At 34.0% G+C, this 23,510-nt stretch overlaps 1 protein-coding gene across 2 annotated transcripts in view; it reads right to left on the bottom strand.

Moving 5' to 3' along the window:
• LOC145276781 (uncharacterized) overlaps positions 1–23,510 on the bottom strand; it is a 179,558-nt gene that overhangs the window by 5,552 nt on the left and 150,496 nt on the right. For both annotated transcript variants that reach the window (XM_080128064.1, XM_080128074.1), the window contains exons 11-13: positions 17,828–17,906; positions 15,727–15,822; positions 12,041–12,283 (exon numbers count right to left, since the gene is read on the bottom strand). In XM_080128064.1, coding sequence (XP_079984190.1) covers positions 12,041–12,283; positions 15,727–15,822; positions 17,828–17,906 — 418 coding nt within the window. The remainder of the gene's footprint in view (positions 1–12,040; positions 12,284–15,726; positions 15,823–17,827; positions 17,907–23,510) is intronic.

Genomic DNA, 23,510 nt, shown 5'->3' with positions numbered 1-23,510 from the left:
GTTGGAGTAGGGGGGGTAATTTATCTGGGTTTTTTTACCTGGAACATCGAATTTTCAAATTTTCCATAAGTAACGCACCGACATTAACCAATTAGAACACCATTTAACATTTTCCGAAGATTATACTTTGTACATTGGGGGCGCGAGCGGGGGGGGGGATATGATGTTGGCGCGCACGCGCCCCAGCATTACATCCCCCCCCCCAAACAAATTAGAGTGGTCGGTGTTCTGTAGTAGCGTATCTGGATATTTACCCCCAAAAAATATTTAGGTTTGGCTATAAATTCCTAAACTCATTTCACCCTAAATAATTTAGGTGACTGAAATAGGAATCTAATTGAATCTTTAATTTTTTGAATAGTATGTGAGAAATTCATTTTTCTTCGAGTTATATTGAATTCATTAATACGGACTTTAGGGGCTTTTTTCGTAATGTTACCGTAAAAATTATTTTTTATTGTTACAAATTACGATGCTTTAAAAAAAGCAAAAATAAATTCTTGCGTTTTTTATTTACTACTGAAAACCATAACTTTGATAAAGGTATTTTTTGTTTAAACAAAATAAAACATTTTCACTAAGAGTTAAGTAAAAATAATTAATTCATTATATTCTGCGATCATTATTTGAAAAATACTGCAATTTTCATTAAAATTCGTTAATTTCCTGATTTTTGGTGAATTTTTAAGTAAAGGGAGGAGTCAAAATGTGTATACACTTTGAGCGCAGGCATTCATTTTGCGACCACGTGTGGTTAATTTAAATTAAAGTTCAATCACATGGTTACATTATCAATAATCATGTAATTAAACCCATTGAAAATTTACCGATATTGTAAACACATTCTGTTTACATTAAGCCTGTAGTGTTTTTTTAGTGATGCAATGTTGTCAACTGAGATTTTAAAAAAAACCCGCGAGATCAGGAGAAAGAAATGTCCAGAAAATCGCTAGATTTTTAACTTATCGTCTGAAATTTTCAAAAATCGCTAATCCACCCCCCAAAAAACTCCATAATGTTCCGTGTTTTCTCACTATGGGTTTGTATTACTGTACACATAGATTCGAAAAAGTTGTCAAAAAACAAATATATAACAAATAAATGTTATCAAAGGCAAGATAAGTTACTTTTCTACCTAACTGGATATATTTTTCGTGTTTTTATTCAATGTAACATGTTTATTCAGCTCGAAAACCATACAGTGTTTACCGATGTATTGGAACATTCAAGATGGAGTCTGATTCTCTCTTTAACACGGTAAGTTTGGGAAAAGATGTTATAAATAAAAAACCGGATAAAATACTGTTAAAAACTCGCTCAATACATGTTACTGTGACATAGGTTGACATATATTCGGCGGGTTTTTAATAGTATTTTGTATAGTTTTTTATTTATAACACCTTTTTCCAAACTTACGGTGTTAAAGAGGGTGTGAGACGCCATCTTGAATTTTCGAATACATCGGTAAACACTGTATGTTTTTCGAGCTGAATAAATATGTTACATTGAATAAAAACACGAAAAATATATCCAGTTTGGCAGAAAAGTAACTTATCTTGCCTTTGATAACATTTATTTGTTATATATTTGTTTTTTGACAACTTTTTCGAATCTATGTGTACAGTAATACAAACCCGTTTTTTTTTTTTTTTTTTTTTTTTTTTTTTTGCTGTTGTTTCTTGCTTTTTATACTTTTAGATCGTATTTTAAATTAAACTTCGGAGGTTGGAATGCCCCCCCCCCACCTAAAATGTACTTGGAAAAATCGATTTTATAGTGAGATTTAAGAATGGTTAGTCGAAAAAAAGGTGAAAAACAAAACAAATAATCAATAAATAATTGTTACCAAAGGCAATAAATGCTACTTTTTTTACTTACATGAATGAGTTTATTTTATGTTTTAAAGTATTTTCAAGCGCTTTTCTTTATTTTTTAATAATCTAATGCGGGTGTGTGGGTGCCAAATACCTCCAGATTTTCTAGAATTTTCCGCTAGATTGTAAACGAAATCTCCAGATCTAGCAGGAAAACCGCTAAATTGTAACACTGGTCACGTGACAGGAAGCGGTAATAAATAATTGTCCCTGAATAAAAAAAATGGCCTCTCGGTACAAAGAAATCCACCTATTTATCATAGAAAAATTAAGTATAATGTTATAATTAAAAAGAAATATATAAAAACACACATGGATATAGTAAACATATTATACCAAAACGTGGAAGCCATCCGTCCAGTGGTTTTTTAGACAATTAATTCCGAACGAACCAACAGTTACATTTATATATATATAGACTAGCTGTACCCTGCCACGCGTTGCAGTGGCTCAATTTGGTGTAATGGAAAAATTTAATAAAAGAGAAAATGCATGTTTCTTATTTTAGTACAGCAATCCACTGCAAAAAGTGAAAAAGAAGGCGAAACTGAAAAAAATGGTACTCTTGCAGAATTTGATCTGGATCCTCGAGAGTTTCTGGCAATCATTCATGTTTTGGACTTGACCAACAATCAGTGGATGAAGCCGAACATAGCAAAAATGTTGAAACGCTAAATGCTTTTTTTTTGTTGTTGTTTTAAAAAATGTGATTTAGTAATTAATATTTGGTTGATGGTGGGGGGAGGGGGGTTACTATACACAGATTCGAAAAAGTCGTCCAAAAACAAATGAATGAAAGCAAAGGTAAGGTAATTTACGTTTCTACCTAATTGGATAATTGTTTAGTGTTTTTATGTAATGTAAAATGTTTAATTGGCTCAAAAAACAGAAATGGTCGCGAATTCTGTTGAATACGTTAAGTTTGGGAAAGTAAGTTGAAAACTAAAAACTATACAAAACAGTGTCTGAAACTCACCGAACATATGTTACCATGACATAGGCTGACATAATCGGTAGGTTTCTGACAGTATTTTGTATAGTTTTTTTAGTTTTAACTCACTTTCTCTAACTTAAAGTAATCAACAGTGTCCACCACCATTTGTAGCTTTCAAATACACCAATAAACACTGTTTTTCGAGCCGACTAAACGTTACATTAAATGAAAAGGTTTATATTACTAAACACAGATACAAAGAAGTTGTCAAAAAATAAATATATAACAAATAAATGTTATCAAAGGCAAGAAAAGTAAGTGTTCTACCTAACTGGATAAGATTTTAGTGTTTTTATGTAATGTATAATCGGTTCAAAAACATTCAATGTTTATCGGTATATCTGAAAAATACAAATGGCGGCAGACTGTATCGAACACGTTAAGTTTGGGGAAATTTTGGGAAAATGAGTTTAAACTAAAAAACTATACAAAATACTGTTAGGAACTCACTCAATATATGTTACCATGATGTAGGCTGGCATATAATCGGTGGTTTTAAACTTTTGCTCGATACAGGTGACGGCTTTTAAAAATCCCTTTTAGTGATTACCTGGTTTGAGGATATTTGTACAACTAAACGGCAAATCTGCTCAAAAAAATCCGGTATTATTTTACTTTAAGGCCCATTTCACGTTCATATATAACAAAATATTTTATTGTAGATTTCGGTGTGCTAAAAACGAATCTGCAAACCGTTTACGTAGCAAAAAAAAAGTTTTCATGACATTCATGAAATTACTTTTTCGAAAAGTGGGTGATCACTTTTCAATGTAAATTTAACTTAGAATGAGCACCCACTTTCTGGCCACCTGAGAGAGGGGCATTTTTCTGTTTCTTGGCTAAAAAGTTTTTTGTTTGATTTCTTTTGCATGGTAATAACCCATGAACTCTGGGACTATTTTCCATTTAACAGCCGTAGCCTTCATTTACGCTATGCGTAAGCATAAACGAAAGCTGTTTAGCCAATAAACATGGGAAAAAATCCCCCCTCTCTCAGGTGGCTAGAAAATGGGTGCTCATTTTAAGTTAAATTTACATGGAAAACTGATCGCCACTTTTTCGAAAAAGTAATTTCTTCATATCATAAAAACTATTTTTTTGCGACGGAAACGGTTTGCAGATTCGTTTTTAGCACACCAAAATCTACAAAAAAATTTTTGTTATTTACGAACGTGAGACGCACAGCCCTTAATGGAAAATTATATCAAAAATCCGGGGGAAAATAGTTTTCAATAAAAACAGCAAATGAATTCGATAGAAAAAAAATGGATGCTATTTTTTTTTCTTTCTGTGTGTTTCTTGGCTAAAAAGTCTTTTTGTTTGATTTCTTTTGCATGGTATTAACCCCTGAACTCTGGGAATATTTTCCATTTCACAGACGTAGCCTTTGTTTATGCTATGCGTGAGCATAAACGAAAACTGTTAAATATGCATTCGCGTACCAAACTGCTTTGTCAAAAAAACCTTTAAGCCAATAAACACGAAAATAAATGCCCCTTCCTCAGGTGGCCAGAAAGTGGGTGCTCATTTTAAGTTAAATTTAGATGGAAAAGTGATCACCCACTTTTCGAAAAGAAAATTTCTTCAGATCATGAAAACTATTTTGGTACTCCTTGGGCGTTGAGTTCCATGGCGACCCGCAGAATTATTTAATGGTCGTTCCCTTAGTACCCCCCTAGTCAAGGCTAACGCATGCGCACGTAACATTTTTTATTTATTTACTTATGTGGTGGAGTTTCTATACTGATAGATTTTTTGAAATTTTTTCACTGGATTATTATTGATTGAACACTAACCAGATTATGAAAAAAAATTGAAAAAAAAAAAATCATTTCAACATTTGAAAGGGGTACTCACCTTTTAGTTACCACGTTCTGGTAAATCGGTCACTTTTTATTTATTTATTATTTTTTTTTTCTAAATACGGAAGTGTCTTCGGGAGATATAAAATGGTCGCATGTTGACGAAGCAATGTATCGGGAGGCGTACGGGATTAAAAATTATTGGTAAATTTTTAGATTAGGTCCACCTCCTCAATTTTCTTTTAAATGACGACTTGAAATGGTTTTCGACTATGCTGAATACGAAAATCGCATCGAAATTTTGCAGAAATAAGTAGTTATCAAGATATAAAAAGTTGTATTATGCATTGTAATCTTTGGCGGGCATCTTTTTTACGTGTGTGTATTTGTTTATGGCGCGTGTGCACGTAAAAAGATGGCCGCCGAAGAATACAATGCATAATACAACTATTTATTTCCGCAAAATTTCAATGCAATTTGCGTGTTCAGCATACTCGGAAACCTATAAATGTCGTCATTGAAAGGAAAATTGTGGAGGTGGACCTAATCTAAAAAAATACCAAATTATTAAACATTTCTCCAGCATGTTAGTGAAATTTATAATACTTTTAAAAAATTAAAAAGAAACAAAACAAAAGTTTTGAAAAAAAAACTCACCTTTCACAAAAACAATTAAAAAAAAAAAACCCACAAACTGACTAAATAAGTAAAAAAAAAAAATAATTAAAAATCTCGAAACTTTATTTTCATGAAAACAATAAAAAAAAGTCCTGTTCTCTCTATTTTTTTTTCTTTGAGAAACAAATATATTTCTGACTTACAAATGCGGTAGAGACTCATTATTTTTACTTTCTATGGTTTTGATATACCGCGTTTTTATTGCTTACAAAATGGGTGACTGATTTATCAGAACGTTGTAACTAAAAAGTGAGCACCACTTTCAAATGTCGAAATAATGATTTCTTTTTTACATTTTTTTTTTAATAATCTGTTTAATTAGTGTCCAATCAATAATAATCCAGTGAAAAAAAATTCCAAAAACCTATAAGTATAGAAATTAAGCATGGGAGTAATGGTTGTACAACGTCGCCTTTCGCACTTTTACAAACATTTAAAAAAAAAGTAACTAAACCATTCATTGATAATTTGTCACGTGTACAAACATTTATTTATTTACGTAGGCTTAACTCCTTTCATGAATAAGAAAAGTTTTACTCTTTAAGAATAATAAAAGGAAAAAGTTACTGAACATTTATAAAAGGACTTCTTTGCATGAAGGCCAGAGGAATAGTTGGCCGAAAATTCGTGAAACAACAACTAATAAAGATGAGAATAATAGTCCGCAATAAATAAAAATGGTGCTAATGCAGAGAGCGATCCGCGCTATTTTTTAAATCATATTTCCATGTTTAAATAACGTTTTACGATATGTTTTTTTTATTTATTTATTCAATTGTAAGGTTAAAGTACAGAATAGGTACAAAACATCCTTACCTCCCCATGTTAAGAATGACTTTTTAAATAATAACATTATTTCAGCACGGATCACTCTCTGCATGAGTAATCTTATATAGAAAAACAAAAAAAAAAAAACTCAAAAGCAAGCAACAAACTTTTTTTTTTGCCTTATATAATAAAGAAAAGATGTGTAAATTAAAAAATTTGGAAGATAAACAAATGAAATATGTTTTTTTTTTTTTTTTACTTATCGAGTTAACAGAAAATGAAACCTTTCGTCAATTCGTGGCTGTGAAATGAATCGAACCGGAAGTTCAGTTTTATCAACAGAACAGATTCGCAGAAACGGTTAAAAAAATATATTTATTTTATTTAATATTTTAATTTTAATTGGGTAATTTTAATTTTAATAACATAAAAACATACCTCGACTCTAAAAATGGGTTGTCTGAAAATTTCAAATAAATTGGTAACATACAAATATGGTTTTATTCTTTTAGAACGAACCAACTTTACATTTATATATATATATAGATTAAAAAGGTTTGACTCATGTCTAGGTAACCTACATCTAAAATTTCAAGTATTTAGACCCAAAATTGGCGGAGAAGTTTGATAGAGTCTGCAAAGGTTAACTCTTTGTACTTTGACCTCTTGGCATGCAAATTTTCGCACAAAAACTGATTAAAAAGCTTGCTGCATGTCTGAATGCCCTTTATGTAAAATTTCCAATGTTTAGACCCAAAATTGGCCGAATAGTTTGCTAGAGACCGTAAAGAGTAAATCTTTTGAACTTTGACCCCTTAGCAACCAAATTTTCAGCCAAAAAACGATTAAAAAGCTTATCTGAATAATTTTATGTAAAATTTCAAATGTTTAGACCAAAAAGATGCTGAGTAATTTGGTAGAGACCGCAGAGGTCAATTTTTTAAAAAACTTTGACCCCAATTATGACACTTTAACAATTATTTTTTTTGGCTCAAATCAAATTCGAAAGTTTGATCTATGTCCAAGTAGCCTAGATCTAAAATTTTAAGTGTTTAGACCACAAAATTGGCAGAGGAGTTTGGTAGAGTTTTCAAAGGTCAAATCGCTTTGACTGCCAAATTTCTGGCTGAAGACCGATTAAAAGATTTTCCCAAATCTCAGTATTCCTATGCCAAATCTTGAGTAATTAGACTGAAAATTGACAGAGTAGTTTAGTAGGGAAATGTACACACACAGACACACACAGACAGACAGACAATTCCACTTTTATAGATATATAGATTTAAAGAGTTCGTAATTGCTCGTGGCAGCTCTACAGGGTGGAACGATAAAATTGTCGCCTTAGGAAAGCCTACATGATTCCTTTTTCATTTGGTGAAAAACGTTTCCTTTTTCTGCTGCAGACCATCTCCTAGTTGGCCAGTTGTGTACAAATCCCAAGAGCGATAAAAACTTTCTAGCATGTCTGAAAGTGACACAATGTTCAATGTGCGAGATCGGAGATGAGTCGCTGTAAAACTAATGCTTTCTACTGATCAAACTTATGACAACTGGACCATTGCCAGCACCCTCAAAATGCACTGCTAGATGGCCACGAATAACAAGGATGTACCCAGGGTAATAAAAACAAAGTTTCTGGCCACGGTTATGGCTTTTTGTGTAGTTTCAAGTGAGGGCCACATCATGCTACCTCACATCTTTGAAGTCTGTTTTAAACTTAACACTAAAATGTACCTGAATATGCTGAAGAGTGTGTTGATCCCCTGGTGCAATCAGATGGCCGCTGGCAGACACTGGGCGTGGCAACAGACTCAGCGCCGGCCCACAAGTCTAAAGAGATCCAGGCTTGGCTTCAGAAGGAGTGCTACGACTTTGTACCCTTCGCTCACTTGCCCCCCCCCTTCTCCCCTGATTTGAACCTGCTAGACTATTTCGTTTAGTCACACGTCAAAAACATCACCAACATGATCTCCCACAACACCAAAGCCAACTTGATTGCCGCCATCTACCAAGTATTTGCAGAGCTCCCGCTGACACTTGTGGAAAGGGCATGTTCCAAGTTCCTAGTTCCGGCACCATATCGAGCCAGTGATTGAATAGATGTCAGCTCTAGAACATAATCAAGTTACCTGAATTGATTTTTTCAATAAAAGTTTTAAAATAAATCTGTAGTATTGTTTACTTTATTTTTTAAATTCACTCTTAAAATAACAACTTTAATCAAAACATCGAAAAAAAAAACACGAAAAAACTAACGTAAGGCAAACGAACGATGTTAAATGTAAAAATCGAAAAAACAAAAACAAAAAAGAAACGAACGTTAAAACTGCTTTAAAAAATCTGAAAAATACCCCCCCCCAAAAAACACGTAAAAAATGGCTTAAATAAGCCTGTTTCGATATTAAAATTTAAAAAATCGGTGGGTACCCGGGTGTTTTGGGGTGTGTGTGGTCGGTCGTGGGCGGGGGTGTTAATGAAAACCTAAGAATAAGCGAAGTAAAAAAAAACCAAAAAAAAAACCCAGAAAAACGAACGTTACGTGAAAAATGGTTTTAATAACACTGGTTCAATATTTCAATTTAAAAAAATCGAGAAAAAAAAGACATATCACACCACGATTCGAACCCAAAACGTTTAGATAATGACCCAACGCTCTAACCAACTGAGCGATGACGTCTTCTGACGCATGCGTAGAACCGATCTCGTCATGAGAGGACGGTAGAAAATTGTTGATTTCAGGGTGAAAATAATTAACGTTTTTGGCCAATTTTTCGATATTTTTCGGGCGAAGGATGGAGCTTCAATATAATACCAAGTTTGTGAATTTTTATTCTGTCTGTCGAAAGTTTTTAGCGGACACACAAACACACATACATACATATAATCATACATACATACACACATTTTCACTTTTATATATATAGATTATATATATATATATATATATATATATATATATATCATATATATATAATGTAAATAAAACAGTGCATAAGAACCTTCTAAATGAAAATGTGACAGCTAGACAGATTTGGTAGATGAAAAGTTGCCGCTGTTATATTAATGGGGAAGGCAGATAGGAATTATTAAATGGAGGGGATAAAATAAAAACTTATTGTAAATTATGTATATAAAAAAACATTGAAAAAAGCTAAAAAGAGTCTAGGAGTGCCGTTATGTTGAATTTATATTTTGTCAGATGAACATGTTCTTGAGGAATTTTCCAACGGATTTCAGCACACAAACTAATTTCCCAAAGGATTTTAGCAACCAAACTAATTACGTAAAGGATTTCAGCACACAAACTAATTTCCCAAAGGATTTCAGCAACCAAACTAATTACGTAAAGGATTTCAGCACACAAACTAATTTCCCAAAGGATTTCAGCACAAACTAATTTCCAAAAGGATTTCAACAACCAAACTAATTTCCAAAAGGATTTCAACTCACAAATTTCCCAAAAGATTCCAACACACAAACTAATTTCCCAAAAGCATTTCAGCAACCAAACTAATTTCCCAAAGGATTCCAACACACAAACTAATTTCCCAAAAGATTCCAACACACAAACTAATTTCCCAAAAGATTCCAACACACAAACTAATATATGCTTAACATGTAACAGGTTTTCTTTCTATGTATTTTAGTCTCTTCTGCTATTTTTTACCAGTGAATTTGTCATTATTCTATATTTTGCCCTTGTTCGGTTTGACCGGTAGAAACTGGATATGCCTCTCAAAGAAAAACTTTTTTTCAAGTCTCCTCAGGTCCTTATGGCAATTAAAGTACTTCTCAGCAGACAATATCAAGGTAGGGTTCAAAATGTGGTGGATAATGCCATGCAATCCCACACAGATACCATCCTATGTTTAATCGACCTGCACCTCTACTAGCATCAGTCTACCTGGCGTTCACATCCGGCCAGACATCAAGCGTAGATATGATACTTCTGCCTTCAAAATCAAGTGCGAATGTGCCTTCCTTATCAGAGCTTGTGCCTTCCACATCAACAGATAACCCACTCTCGCTTCTTCAACCGTCTACAATGATTCCAAATCCAAGAAAGAAGACTATACAGGATTTCTTGATGAGAAAGTTTAAACCCCTGCTGACTAAGACTGAAAGAAAGCATGATGCCAGCAGACAAATGGCCACCAAAAGGAAATATGGAGAGAGACTGACTTCAGCTGAATATCTGCAACAACTTAAAAAAAAAAAAAAAAAACGAAGAAGAGGAAGCAGCAAAAAAAAAAAAAAAGAGGACAGAATCTTGAGGGTGGGGTCGAGGGACAGGAAGGGAGACTCACAATAGGAGGCTAAAATTATGTGCTAGACAGCCAAATTCTGACACCTCAGAGCCAGACGCCCCAAAGTACTTGGTTCTTCAGATGATGCACTCTCACCTTTTCTCCACGTTAAAAAACGACCCGGATGTCTAACTGTCCCGTGGGGAGGCATTGTAAATAGGTACAAAGAAACATTGATTACTCAGATAGTGATAGCGACTCTGAACGTCATAAGAAACATTTTTGAAAATTTCTCTTCTGTTATGAATTAAGGCTTGCGTAGTTCGTCTTTTATCAGACGCCTTTCTCTTTCCAGTTATGCCTATGCCCATTCTATGCTGTTAAACGATCAGTTTACTGGTTGGTTTTATTTCTATCTTAATTTGTTGATGTTTCCCAGGTTTATGTACTTGTCATACGGAAGGTATGGAATTACTCTATTTTTATATCTATTGTTATTTTGACCCCATTTTCATGTGTACTAAATGATTTTGTTCAAGTTAACGTTCCTAGTTTTCTGTTTGATTCTTTTTGTTTTTGGTCTGTTGTATGATAACTGAACTGTCTGTAACCTTTCTTGTTTTTTTTAAATCTTTATCATGGGTTGATATACCTTATCGAAAGAATCAAAATTCAACAAAGCAAAAAGTATGGTATGGAGTTGCCCCAGGTTACCCTACATTGTTTATCTAGATCGCAACTTTAGAAATAAGTTGACATAGAAAGAGTTTTAAAAACTACTTGAGTTCAAGGCAAATGCTTCATTAATCGAGGAAAAGTCTACTTCTTTTCTTGCTCACTTCCAGGTAGACTACAATCGCACCACCTGTAAGTTGGTTGGTTGGTTGGTTGTTTTTGTTTTACGGCATATCAACCCTTTTCGGGTTATTTAATGCCGAATTCAAAGATTTTGAAGAAAATTTTTTTTAATAGAATATATTTGTTGTTTTCACATCGGTTTCTATTTAACCCATAGTTGGGACCCTAACAGGTACTACCACTCCGGGTCAGAGTGGACCTGGGAGCAATGGTAATTAAAGGGTGGCTCCACACTCCCCAAAGCCCACAAGCTGGGGCCTCACTACTGGATATAGTTTAAGGTCATATTCAGGAACCCCATTGAGGGACTTTTACCCTCTGCAGGGGGGCAATCGGCGTATTCTAATGCCCCACCGACAGGGCCCCACCTGTAAGACGCATGTGAATTACATACTATTTTCCTCATCGAGTCCAAATGACACATGGACGTACCTTCTCAGTCTAATCACAAATAGATTAGCTGAGTTCTTAACCGCTAAATTTTATATTAGTTTAAAATCTACTTTACCTGCCATCACTCCGCCGAAATAATTTATAATAAATGCAAATTCAAACTTTTTCGAAACCGTAGCAAAATTTCAATTTAAACGATTCCAACCCTTTTTACCATCTGGTTCACTCTGCCCCGTTGCGAACAACTGCCTAGATTTATAGCAGCATAGCACCTATGTAAATTATTCCCCCAAGTATATCGCGCCTTTCCATGTTGTCGTGCATAACAAAGGCGATCCTATGCCTTTTACGGTGGAGAGAATAGACTTTACTTATGACGATTATGAAGCTGTTTATTTTCAGTATAAAATTTAATAAACCTCTTACTTCTATGCCTTTAATGAACTCCTCATGCGTGACAGTCATGCTCCCATCTTCGTCGAATTTTCCGAAACAATCTGCCAATCTGATATTATTGTCGTCAAGGTAACGAACGAGAAGCGCCATTGGATGAATCATGGCTTTCGGTTTCTTCTTCGCTTCTTGGTTTCCGTAAATGACTTTGATATCCGGTAATTTCTCCTTTAGCTGCTCGAACAGATCGTGGAAGTCTTCATTCACGTGACTGTGCTACAAAGAGAAAAATCAGAAATTCTCTTGAAATTATTACATCATGAAAAATAAAAAAAAGAAAAGAAAAAAAGAAAGAAAGAAAGAAGCTAGGTAGTAACGGTAGCAGTGATATGTGTATTTTTTTTTATTTTTATTTTTTTTTCTCCCGTTCACCCCTAACAAGGTATATCGCCACTTGGACGTTGGACGTTGAACGTATTTGAGACCAGGCCTATGAAAGATTAACAAAATGTTGGTTTACGTTACATCTAAACTTCTGCATATCAGCACAGCCAAGGAAGCAGGTAGCAGGAAGGGAATTCCAAAGTGTAGCTGCTCGAAAGTAGAAACTATTAGAGTACAAATCTTTCTGGCATTTAGCGACTTCAACAGTGAAAGGGAGATGTCGGTGATATATGTACGTCTAGGAGGCACAAGTGAAACGAGTTCACCAGAGCACACTCCATTAAAATATTTGTAAAACAGGCACAGCGATGCAACATTGCGGTGATGGGACGGAGGTTAAACTTCTAACATAATTTTTACTGTACACTCTTTAACCTTTATCCTCGGGTGGCCTCAAGGCCTTGATTCCTGTGTAAAAAAACAAATAATAACGCATTCATAACCCGAGCTTTTATTTGAGTCCGAACACAAACAAGCATCCACTTATGCTAACGCACTAGTAGTCATTATCTAGGACAAAGGTCGGCATTTTCACCGACTCGCGAATCTAATAACCAAATAACTCTATTTTTCACATGAGAGACGAGGTTTTCGAAGTTAACACAAGGCTTTCTGCTATTTTACTGTGATCCATTCGGTCCTGGATATGACCTTTAACTATATCCGATCGTGAGGCCCCAGCTTGCGGGCTTTGGGGAGTGTGGAGCCACCCTTTCAATGCCATTGCTCCCAGGTCCACTCTGACCCGGAGTGGTAATACCTGTTAGGGTCCCAACTATGGGTTAAATAGAAACCGACTTGCATTCTATTAAAAATATTTTCTTCAAAATCACCAGATTCGGCATTAAATAACCTGAAAAGGGTTGATATGCCGTAAAACAAAAAACAACCAACCAAATCTGATCCATTCAACCGAATTTGAATACTATGATCGCATAAACACAATCAAAAGCCAATCGCCTCTATTTCTGTGTAAAATATAAAAACTAAACATAACGCACCAACTGAGAGCCAATTTGACTGACAGACCGACCGCGATAGATAGTAGGCGGAAATAGCTTTAAAGGGACAATGTTGTCCCAGTCAGCTTTCTATTTCATGCTTCATAAATGTATGAATGTTACCGCATGTGTTACGTAAGTGTATATGCTCGCAATTATTTGAACTCGCATGTATGTGTATATGTGTTTCTCTTTTGTTTGTGTGTGTGGTTCGTTTGTGGTACAATTTTCAATAATAGTTTCAAACATACACGTCATAATTTCATCCATTCACTTCAGTTGATTTTTTTTTCCACTTAGAATTATTTCGACGTTCTTTGAGGGAAACTAATTTTGTTAGGTATTATTTGTTTTTAGATTTTCATTTGTTTTTCTGATTACTCAACGTTTATTTTAATTATGGTTTTAGACATTTAAGCTGACGGGGGTCTGCATAAGTATTTTTTTCTTATTTTTTCATTAATGACCTTCGTCCGGTCCGCGACCAGTAATTATAACACAAATCCAGCCAGTGGAGTTGAATGAGTTGCCGATCCCTCATACAGGCCATCTAAATCATCTTCATGGCCTCCGTTAACTCTTGAGAGACTTTAAGGTTAGCTGCGCGTGTAATTATGAAGCAAGAGTGGTGTAATTTCCAAAGCACCTATACTGAATCGGCACTGCTTGAATCTAGTGGCAATGAGAAGTTCAAGGCAACTGGACACAATACCAAGATAAGCGAAAAGCATATGCAGCACGTGGGATTTACAAATGGCAACTCATTTAGTACTGACCAGGCTCAACGTCACTTAACTTTGCTGATCTAATGGGGACTGGTGCGTCATTGTGATTATGCCGCATACAACATCTAAAAAAAATGTTATATTAATTCAATAATTGTGTTTCACAACAAACAGCTTGAGTCAATTGCGCGGATAATCTCCCTAGGCGTTTTGCTCTGCTCAGTATTTAACGATGTTTCATTTATGAACTGAGGTTGACATGCCGTAAACCATTATCTAATTTAACAATGTTTCATTTATGGACTGACGTTGACATGCCGTAAACCATTATCTAATTTAACAATGTTTCATTTATGAACTGAGGTTGACATGCCGTAAACCATTATCTAATTTAACAATGTTTCATTTATGGACTGACGTTGACATGCCGTAAACCAATATCTAATTTAACAATGTTTCATTTATGAACTGAGGTTGACATGCCGTAAACCAATATCTAATTTAACAATGTTTCATTTATGAACTGAGGTTGACATGCCGTAAACCAATATCTAATTTAACAATGTTTCATTTATGGACTGAGGTTGACATGCCGTAAACCAATATCTAATTTAACAATGTTTCATTTATGGACTGAGGTTGACATGCCGTAAACCAATATCTAATTTAACAATGTTTCATTTATGGACTGAGGTTGACATGCCGTAAACCAATATCTAATTTAACAATGTTTCATCTATGGACTGAGGTTGACATGCCGTAAACCAATATCTAATTTAACAATGTTTTTATTTATGGACTGAGGTTGACATGCCGTAAACCAATATCTAATTTAACAATGTTTCATTTATGAACTGAGGTTGACATGCCGTAAACCAATATTTAATTTAACTTCCATATTAATGGAATTCTTTTCCTTTTATAACCACTATCAGAAATGTAAAGTTTTTTCGCTTTGGGAGAACTTAGTAAGGATACAAAGTTAAAAGAAAAAAGAAATAAAAAAAGGAAGAGAGCTGGGGAGAATAGAAAAAAAAAGGCGTTCTCATCACTAGGACTAGGACACCAGCATATTATTTTCATTGTTTTGACTCTCGAGTGTGTATCCGTTTATATTTTATATGCTTTTATATAGAGTGATGTGGTTCTCGGTTGATTAACTGTGTCTAATTGTGTCGGATATATACTCGAGAGTCATGACAATGAAAAGAATATGCTGTTGTCATAGCCCTACTCATCATAATTAAGCTGCCTTGAAATGCTCTCATCATTTGAGGTCTAGGAAGATACTCAATTTAAGGAGTTGATAGTAAGGAAGAATGCGAATTGAGGCGATCTCTTTCCATTCTTTTTCTCTTTTATATTCTACTCGATACTAAAATCCGAAATTAATCATGTAGGCTTTCTGAGAAGGCTTTCTGATTTAATATGATTTCTCAACAGCTGGATACGAATGCAATATTTATTCAAAAAATGAAATTGATATGTTAATGGACGCTGCTAAAATACACGATGCCAGGGATTTTACAAATGAATTGTTGAATTTTACCTGAAAATTCAGCTTTTCAATCGCAGGCTTTGGATTTCTTAATACGGCTGCACAAATTGCATAGCAACCCGCACTTTCCATCGGATTGCGAACCATCTGAGATAAATAAGTGAGAAGCAGAAAGATTGAATAAAACGTGTTTTTTTTTAAATACTAAATAATATGCAACACTTGAAAATATAAAACGGAAGATAAAAGATTCCAATGTTTTTATCCTCGTATCACATAAACATAAGAATATTTATTAGGTTGGTGCAAAAATAATGTCGTTTTTTGACATGAAGTTGAACGTCAAAAAACGACAATATTTTTGCACCAACCTAATGCATTCAATTTCAATTGATTGCAACGAATTACACTGAAGTTATTTTCGCAAAAAAATAAATAAATAAATAAAGAAAACAATATAGTTTTATTTAAAAATATTCACAATGTATGTACTTATGTTAAAGAAGAACATACCTTTTTTGTCCTATCGGCGGGGGCCATGAATTCACCGATTGTAACCCATGCAGAGGAGGTGCACTCCCCGAAAACGGGCCACCTCTAGGTTGTGAGGGGTGACCCGTAATGCATGAGTGCGGGATCCTGGGGGTTGAAACGATTATTTTCCACCCACAGCAGGATGATGTGAAAATGCATGTGAAGCCCCGTTGGCGAGTATCACTAAACTAACCTTTCCAAACGCTCCCATCACTCCCATCCTTACGCCAATACAAGGCCTTTATTCATTAGTTGGGCAGATTGCTAAAGCAATCTTTCACTTGGTGATATAAGTTCCAAAATTGAAATTTGTACGGTTTGTTTCTGCAGCCATCTTGAAAAACGGCAGCCATCTTGAATTTTCTGATGGCTAACGTTCTTTTCTTAAAATGCATGTTCTGAACGCCATTTGTGCCAATTTTGGTGCTTTTCTCACAAAGTGAAAGATTTTTATGGAATATTGAAATAACTGCCCCACTACATAGCAAGGAAATAAATTTACATTCTTCTGATACTTAGCAGTTTTTTTTTAAAACAATTTTTCATTATTCCATAAAATACGAACTCTTTTTCGAGGTGATTTTTTTGTTATACAAACACATAATTCTTTGAAACATTTACATCCTAATATATTACAATGTAATCCTGCTTAATAATAGCAAAATAGAAAAAGACTACAAAAAGGAGAAAGAGTACTTATAGAAGACAATCAGGTTAGAGACGTGGATGCTGTTCGAGATCACATAAGAGATTGGATGACGTTCGAGAAACGTGAGTGACATCACAAGCATGGCAGGAGAATGAGGAAATAAATGTCATTGTCACAATAGGAAAAAGGAGTTGAAGTTCTTTCCTATTCTTTGTCTACTTTGCGACTGAGTCTACAACATGTTAGGTCTACGTGGGTAACGTTACACATACACTTTCATCCCCCGAGATGGCCTTACAATTTTTATTAGACTCGGATTAGGACTTTATAGTTAGTTCCTCCATTATTCCATTAGATTATTCTGTAGCCCCCCCCATTTTTTGTTTTTTTTACTAATAAAATTCACGGGTAATCTTAGATACAAAAAGAAACATTATCGTGCATGAATACACACTTTACTTTGAATCTGCAATTCTGGGACTTGTGTTATTTAAATAATTTTTGGCCCATGAAATCCCAATAAGTTCATCGACGGAATGGGGGAATACTGTCGACCATTTTAAATTTTCTTCCCATCCAGACTGCCACCTTTTGTGAACGTGATTTCCCCTATGATTAAAAGCGCCCTTGTGTCTAAGCCCGTTCTCGTGGGGGCAGGTATACGGCAACTACATTAAATAAGTAAAGAGCTAATACGCAGTAAAGCAGACATTTTACTATATTTATAAGTAAACTAAAATCAATGCGTAATCAATGTGTCTCAGAAATTTGAAAATTTTTCTCTGCCAACACCATCTGTTTTTTTTTTATTTGTTTTTCTTTTGGTAATTTCAAACTTTTACAGACTGTGCGATGAAAGAGCGGAATAATCGAATGGAACCAAATCATTTAGAATCTACAAATGTATTTTTCCCTCTGTAGTGACTGCTCTTAATGACAGCTTAATCTCATTACGTTTACAATAAATACCTTTATTTCCTTTAAAATTTCGTTGCAAGATAAGCCAAGGCCAATAAGGACCGAACATTCCGGATTAACCCTGCAATTACTGAAATATAGAAATATAAAAATATATACGAACAATAAAATGAAAAAAAAAAAACAAAACAAAAAAAATAACTTAAAAACATTCAAGACGCTCAAATTTAATATGTATAAAAAATTCCATAATCTTCAAAATAAGATTGAAATAAAACTTTTAAGAATCAGTACCAGCATGAAACCCCCCCCCCAAAAAAAAACATTCAAGACGCTCAAATTTAATATGTATAAAAAATTCCATTATCTTCAAAATAAGATTGAAATAAAACTTTTAAAAATCAGTACCAGCATGAAAAAAACCCCCCCAAAAACATTCAAGACGCTCAAATTTAATATGTATAAAAAATTCCATAATCTTCAAAATAAGATTGAAATAAAACTTTTAAAAATCAGTACCAGCATGAAAAAACCCCCAAAACGGAGTGAACTTGTTGAAAATATCTATAGGGTGGCACGATAAAATTATCACCCTGTAAAAGACGACATGGTTCTATTTCCGTTTGATGAAAACAGGTTTACTTTTTGGTTGCAGACGATCTACTAGTTGGCCAGTTGTGTACAAATCCCAAGAGCAATAGGAGCCTTCTATCATGTCTGAAAGTGACACAATGTTCAATGAGCGAGATCGGAAATGCGCTGCTGTACAACTGATGCTCTCTACCGATCAAAGTTATGGCAACAGAACTCTTAAGATGCATCACTAGATTGCACGAATAACAAGGATGTGCCCAAGGTGATGAAAGCAAAGTTTCCGGCCACGGTTATGATCTTTGGTGTGGTTTCAAGTGAGGGTCACATCATGCCACCTCACATCTTCGAAGTCAGCTTAAAAGTCAAAACCAAAGTGTACCTGAATATGCTGAAGAGTGCGATGATCCTCTGGTGCAATCAAGTGGCCGCTGGCAGACCCTGGGTGTGGCAGCAGGACTTGGCGCCGGCCCACAAGTTCAAAGACACCCAGGCTTGGCTACAAAAGGAGTGCTATTTTAATTTTTCGATTTTCCGTATAATCTTTTTTGCATCAAAATCAAAAATATTAATAAAAGTTCCATAGTTGTTGCTGTCACGATCACTTCCGGTTCGTCCACGAATCATCTTCAGGTGTTGAAGTAAAAGTGCGAAGGGACGAAAATGAGAATTAAAAGTGAAAACTAAAGTAGGCAGTAAACGACGTTAGGTGATAAGTTAAAATATATACGTCGGCTTATGCAAGTGATAAGTTTATTTCTATTTAAAAATTTTAATTAAAGTTTTTTTTCCATCGTTATACAGTTGAATTCTATTGTGTAATTGTAAACTTTTTAGACGTCGGGTTGTGTAAGGGCTAAGTCTGCGATAGGTTAATTTTTTTCCGGGAATTTTAACTGCATTCTTTAATTTTACATTTTTTTTTTTACTTAACGCACTTATATACTAGCAAAAGTATTCGTCGTTGACTGGATTCAAAAACAGCCTACAGAAAATGGACTCTGATTTATGAAAGTATGATAGGTTATGAAAAGGAAGGGTTGTAAAGAGATAGCTTCGAATTTGAGGGTATCAAAACCGAAGCAAAATATGATGAAAGTAAAAATAAAATAGATAAACCCCATAATTTATTATACCATACCTGTTCACACTGAAACAATTATCACAATATTCTGTGGATCTATATTAAAAAAAACCTTCTTAAACTTTGTGACATATTTCCATTCTGTGGAGGTCAGGCGCGAACGAACACCCCATAATTTTATTATACCATATTTCTTCAAACTGAAACATAATTATCAAAGTATACTTACGAAGATAGATATGAAAAGTCTTTATTAAAGTTTGTGCATATTTCCATTCTATGGAGGCCAGGCGCCAACGCAGACCCCACAATTTTTTTTATACCATCCCTATTTAAGTTAAAACATACTCATCAAAGTATTCTTATGGACATCTATATCAAAAACACTTGTAAACGTTTTTTTTTAATTTTTAAATTTTTTATTTCCATACTTTGTGGACCAGGCGCGTACGCAGACCCCACAATTTTAATGAATCATCATTATGCCAGATCAAACATACCCATTCCTGTGTCTCGATACATCTTCTATCATTATATGTGATCAGTTTTCTATAATAGTCAACCATATAGGAGCCTATTCGTGACCAGACACACACACACAGACGTTCAGCTTTACACACACACACACACACACGCGCGCGCACACACACGCATATGTGCGTGCGGTTTATGGCATCAAATGACTTAACAACAAACTTATATGCCCCTTTTTTATTTGACTTATTTTTGTTTGATTTTTGGACATCATAACACGATATTAAAAAGTATATCAGCACGTAAGCTTAGGTCAGAGTTCATAGCAAACATTGTCATATTAGCAAAACATTCCACTTTTTGCAAAGCTCCGATATTTTCAAAGGAAGACTTTACAGACAGATGTCTTATCTAAAATCAGAAAGCTTTTCTAAAAGGCACCCAGTGCCGAATCTCCTGACTACCTTGAATCATAACGAAACGAAATGTCATTGTTTTGGGAGATAAAAATTCCTGCTACTTGTCTCCATTAAAACATATTAAACGGAAACCATTTTTATTTTTGGAGCTAAAAATAACTAACCGTCATCATAATGAATTCCAAAGAAATAAAGAACTCTCTTAGCTTATAGAAATATCAATCTTTTGTATTACAATTCACACAGCGAACGCGGCGAAACATTTTGACGACTGGCAGTTTAAATTTTAGAATTAAAACACTCTCTATCGATTTTTTTTGCGAAAGTAACTTCGTTAGATATTTTGTCTACTGTTGATTTGTACCAAAATTGCATTTAAATAACACCCATTTACACTCCCGGAATAAATGAATATTCTGTTACATTTTGTAGAGTATATTATCACAAGTTCATACAAAATTACCCAGTGTTTAAGTGTCCTTTGCCAGATATTATCAAATAACAAATTAATATTTTGCAGTTCTAAATGAATGAAGAAAATCAACGACTTTTAACTTGCTCCGATAAATATATGTATATATAAATTCCCAAAAATTACTTATCTATAAAAAATACTATTCAATGGGTACTTCCATTCTTCATTGTAAAGAATTTATCCATATTTATATTTTAAATTCCATGTATAAAGAATTTTTTAAACAACTATTTGAAAAAGCTGCCATTACATAAGCATTGTTACGTGTTAGCGAAACGCCGGAAGTAATGTTTGTGCTTGTTTTGAAATACGGATGGACAGAAGGAAATAAAAACCACACGTTCGCGTTACCGTCTAGTCTTGTGCGTAAAGAAATATGTGTCTTCAAAGGTGAAAAATAGTCAAATTTTACTTATAAGTTTTTGTCTAAAAAAAAACAGCCGAGGATTTTTTTCTTTTCTCAAAGAAATACATGAGTTTTTGATTTAATATATTTTATTACTTATTTATGGAGTGAATTTTGTTTTAATATCTAAAAAAACATTGAATGAAATAGAAATAAGTGTCGTAATTAAGCAACACTTTCTGTATAAGATATAAGAAGATATATATAAGTAAGTATAAGAAGATTATAAGGTTTCACTTAAAAAAAATCAACGTGGTTTTTAAAAACGATGTTTTAAACTTTGGACTTTACAGGTAAATTTGCAAATAACTGTATTTTTTTAAAAATTAGCTTATTTTATTTATTGATGTTTTATCTTAAATTTGTTATATATAAATTTGAGGTGAGAAAATGAATTATTTTCAATTTAATAGACATTTCAAAATGGGGGGAGGTGTAAAAAAAACCCTTGTCTAGAATATTATATTCGGTTTATTGGAAAGAGCATAAAATTTCACATTGAACCTGAAAATATTGAAAAAATTGAACCAATAGAAAAATTTTGATAGATTTTTGAAGTGAAAAAATTGAAAAAAAGAATTGGAAAAAAAAATTAACTCGTAAAATTCAATTGATTTCATTACGTAACCAAAATGGCTGCATGAAGGCTCGCAGGCACTTTGTAAACGCTATTTTTTTAAAAATAAAAAATAATAGAAATATTATTTTTTAAACGACTTTAATAGTTTATTTTGGCAGTATATCCCATAAAGAAAATAAACAACCCACTTTAAAAAGAGAAATTACGAGTTTTTTTTTAATATTTTATTCGCAGTTTTTTTGTTAGGGGTGTCAAAAATCCCCCCAAAATTCTGACACACTAAAGTTCGTTGTGTGTGTGTGTGTGTGTGTGTGTGTGTGTGTGTGTGTGTGTGTGTGTGTTTGTGCGTGTGTGTGTGTATTAGCGATGAGACGATTCTAATATTTTTCCCGATTCCGCACGAAATTTCTGATTCCGATACAATTACCGATTCCGATTCTTATAAATATCTAAATATTTAACTTTAAAGTTCTTATTTTTCTCGATTACCATAAAAAAAAAACACGTGTTAAATGTACACATATTTTCTCAAACATAAAAACACACGTGTGGGGGGTGATTTACAGATTTTAGCTTTACTCGTAGATTAAAATAAATAAATATTCATTAGTTCATCATGACTACCAGATAATTAAAAGAATCGTGTTGGCAGCGGAAAAATATGCATAAATTTTTCCGATTCCGATACCGATTCTGATACCGATTCTGATACCCCTAAAGGTTTCGATTTTTCCGATTCTCGATTCCGATTCTAAACATATGTCATGGTGAAAGTAAATTTTTGCAAGAACGAATTTTCCTGGATAAGTTTGGTTACTCGCCCAGAGGCCATTATAGGGGTCAAAATTCTCCAAATTCTACGTCCGTTAATTTGTTCGCACTTTTCTCAATAACCACTCTTAGGATTTTTTTTAAAGTTTGCACAAATATTAGTCATGGTGAAAGTAATTTTTTTAATATTTAAAACCTTTCAAATCCAAATTTTCACGTCAATCACAGACATAACTTGACTCACTGCAGTCAATACTCCCAAAATATGGCTTCATCATGATCGATATGCCCAATGTCAAAGCCATCATTTCTTTCACTGACAAATTTAAAGCATTCGGTCTAAGGATTCCACCTGCGCATAACAAGTTTTCCTTCTTTTGTCGATTCAGCACAATGCTTTTTGCAACCGTCAGCGTATCATGGCAATGCGCACCAAGAAAAACAAACAGTTTCTTTGCACAAGGTATGTTTCACCTTCACATCATTCACTTTCCTTGACATAACAGTCCTCTGCTATATCTTGGTCCCTTTCGAAACTCTTTTCAAACTTATTCACTCGTGAAGGAGGACCCCGCATGCTCGGCTTGTTTTATGTTATCGTGGTGGTGGTTATGCGACCAATCCCAGTTTTCCTTCGAACTCAAAGCTTACAATGTTATGAATCTATTATTTCCATCTTAAACGAAATGAAAAGATTTATATACTATATGGTGTCCAAAAAGCAACTGAAGGATTAAAAATCTTTGTCATTTTACTATTAATAATTATTATTTCTCTATTATACATATTTTGCAGATAGTATTTTGGAAATTAATTATGGATAAGTATAACATTGAATAATGTATGCAAGTTATGAAATTGTTTTACTAAAATCAGGGGTCAATTGTTTTGACTTCAAGAGGTTATCATAGAGCAATATCAAATGGCCACCACG

Source organism: Euprymna scolopes, chromosome 1 (genome assembly GCF_053919585.1).
Source record: "Euprymna scolopes isolate OS-2025 chromosome 1, ASM5391958v1, whole genome shotgun sequence".
NCBI classification, from domain to species: Eukaryota; Metazoa; Mollusca; class Cephalopoda; order Sepiida; family Sepiolidae; genus Euprymna; species Euprymna scolopes.
This window is presented reverse-complemented; position numbering and strand designations above follow the sequence as displayed.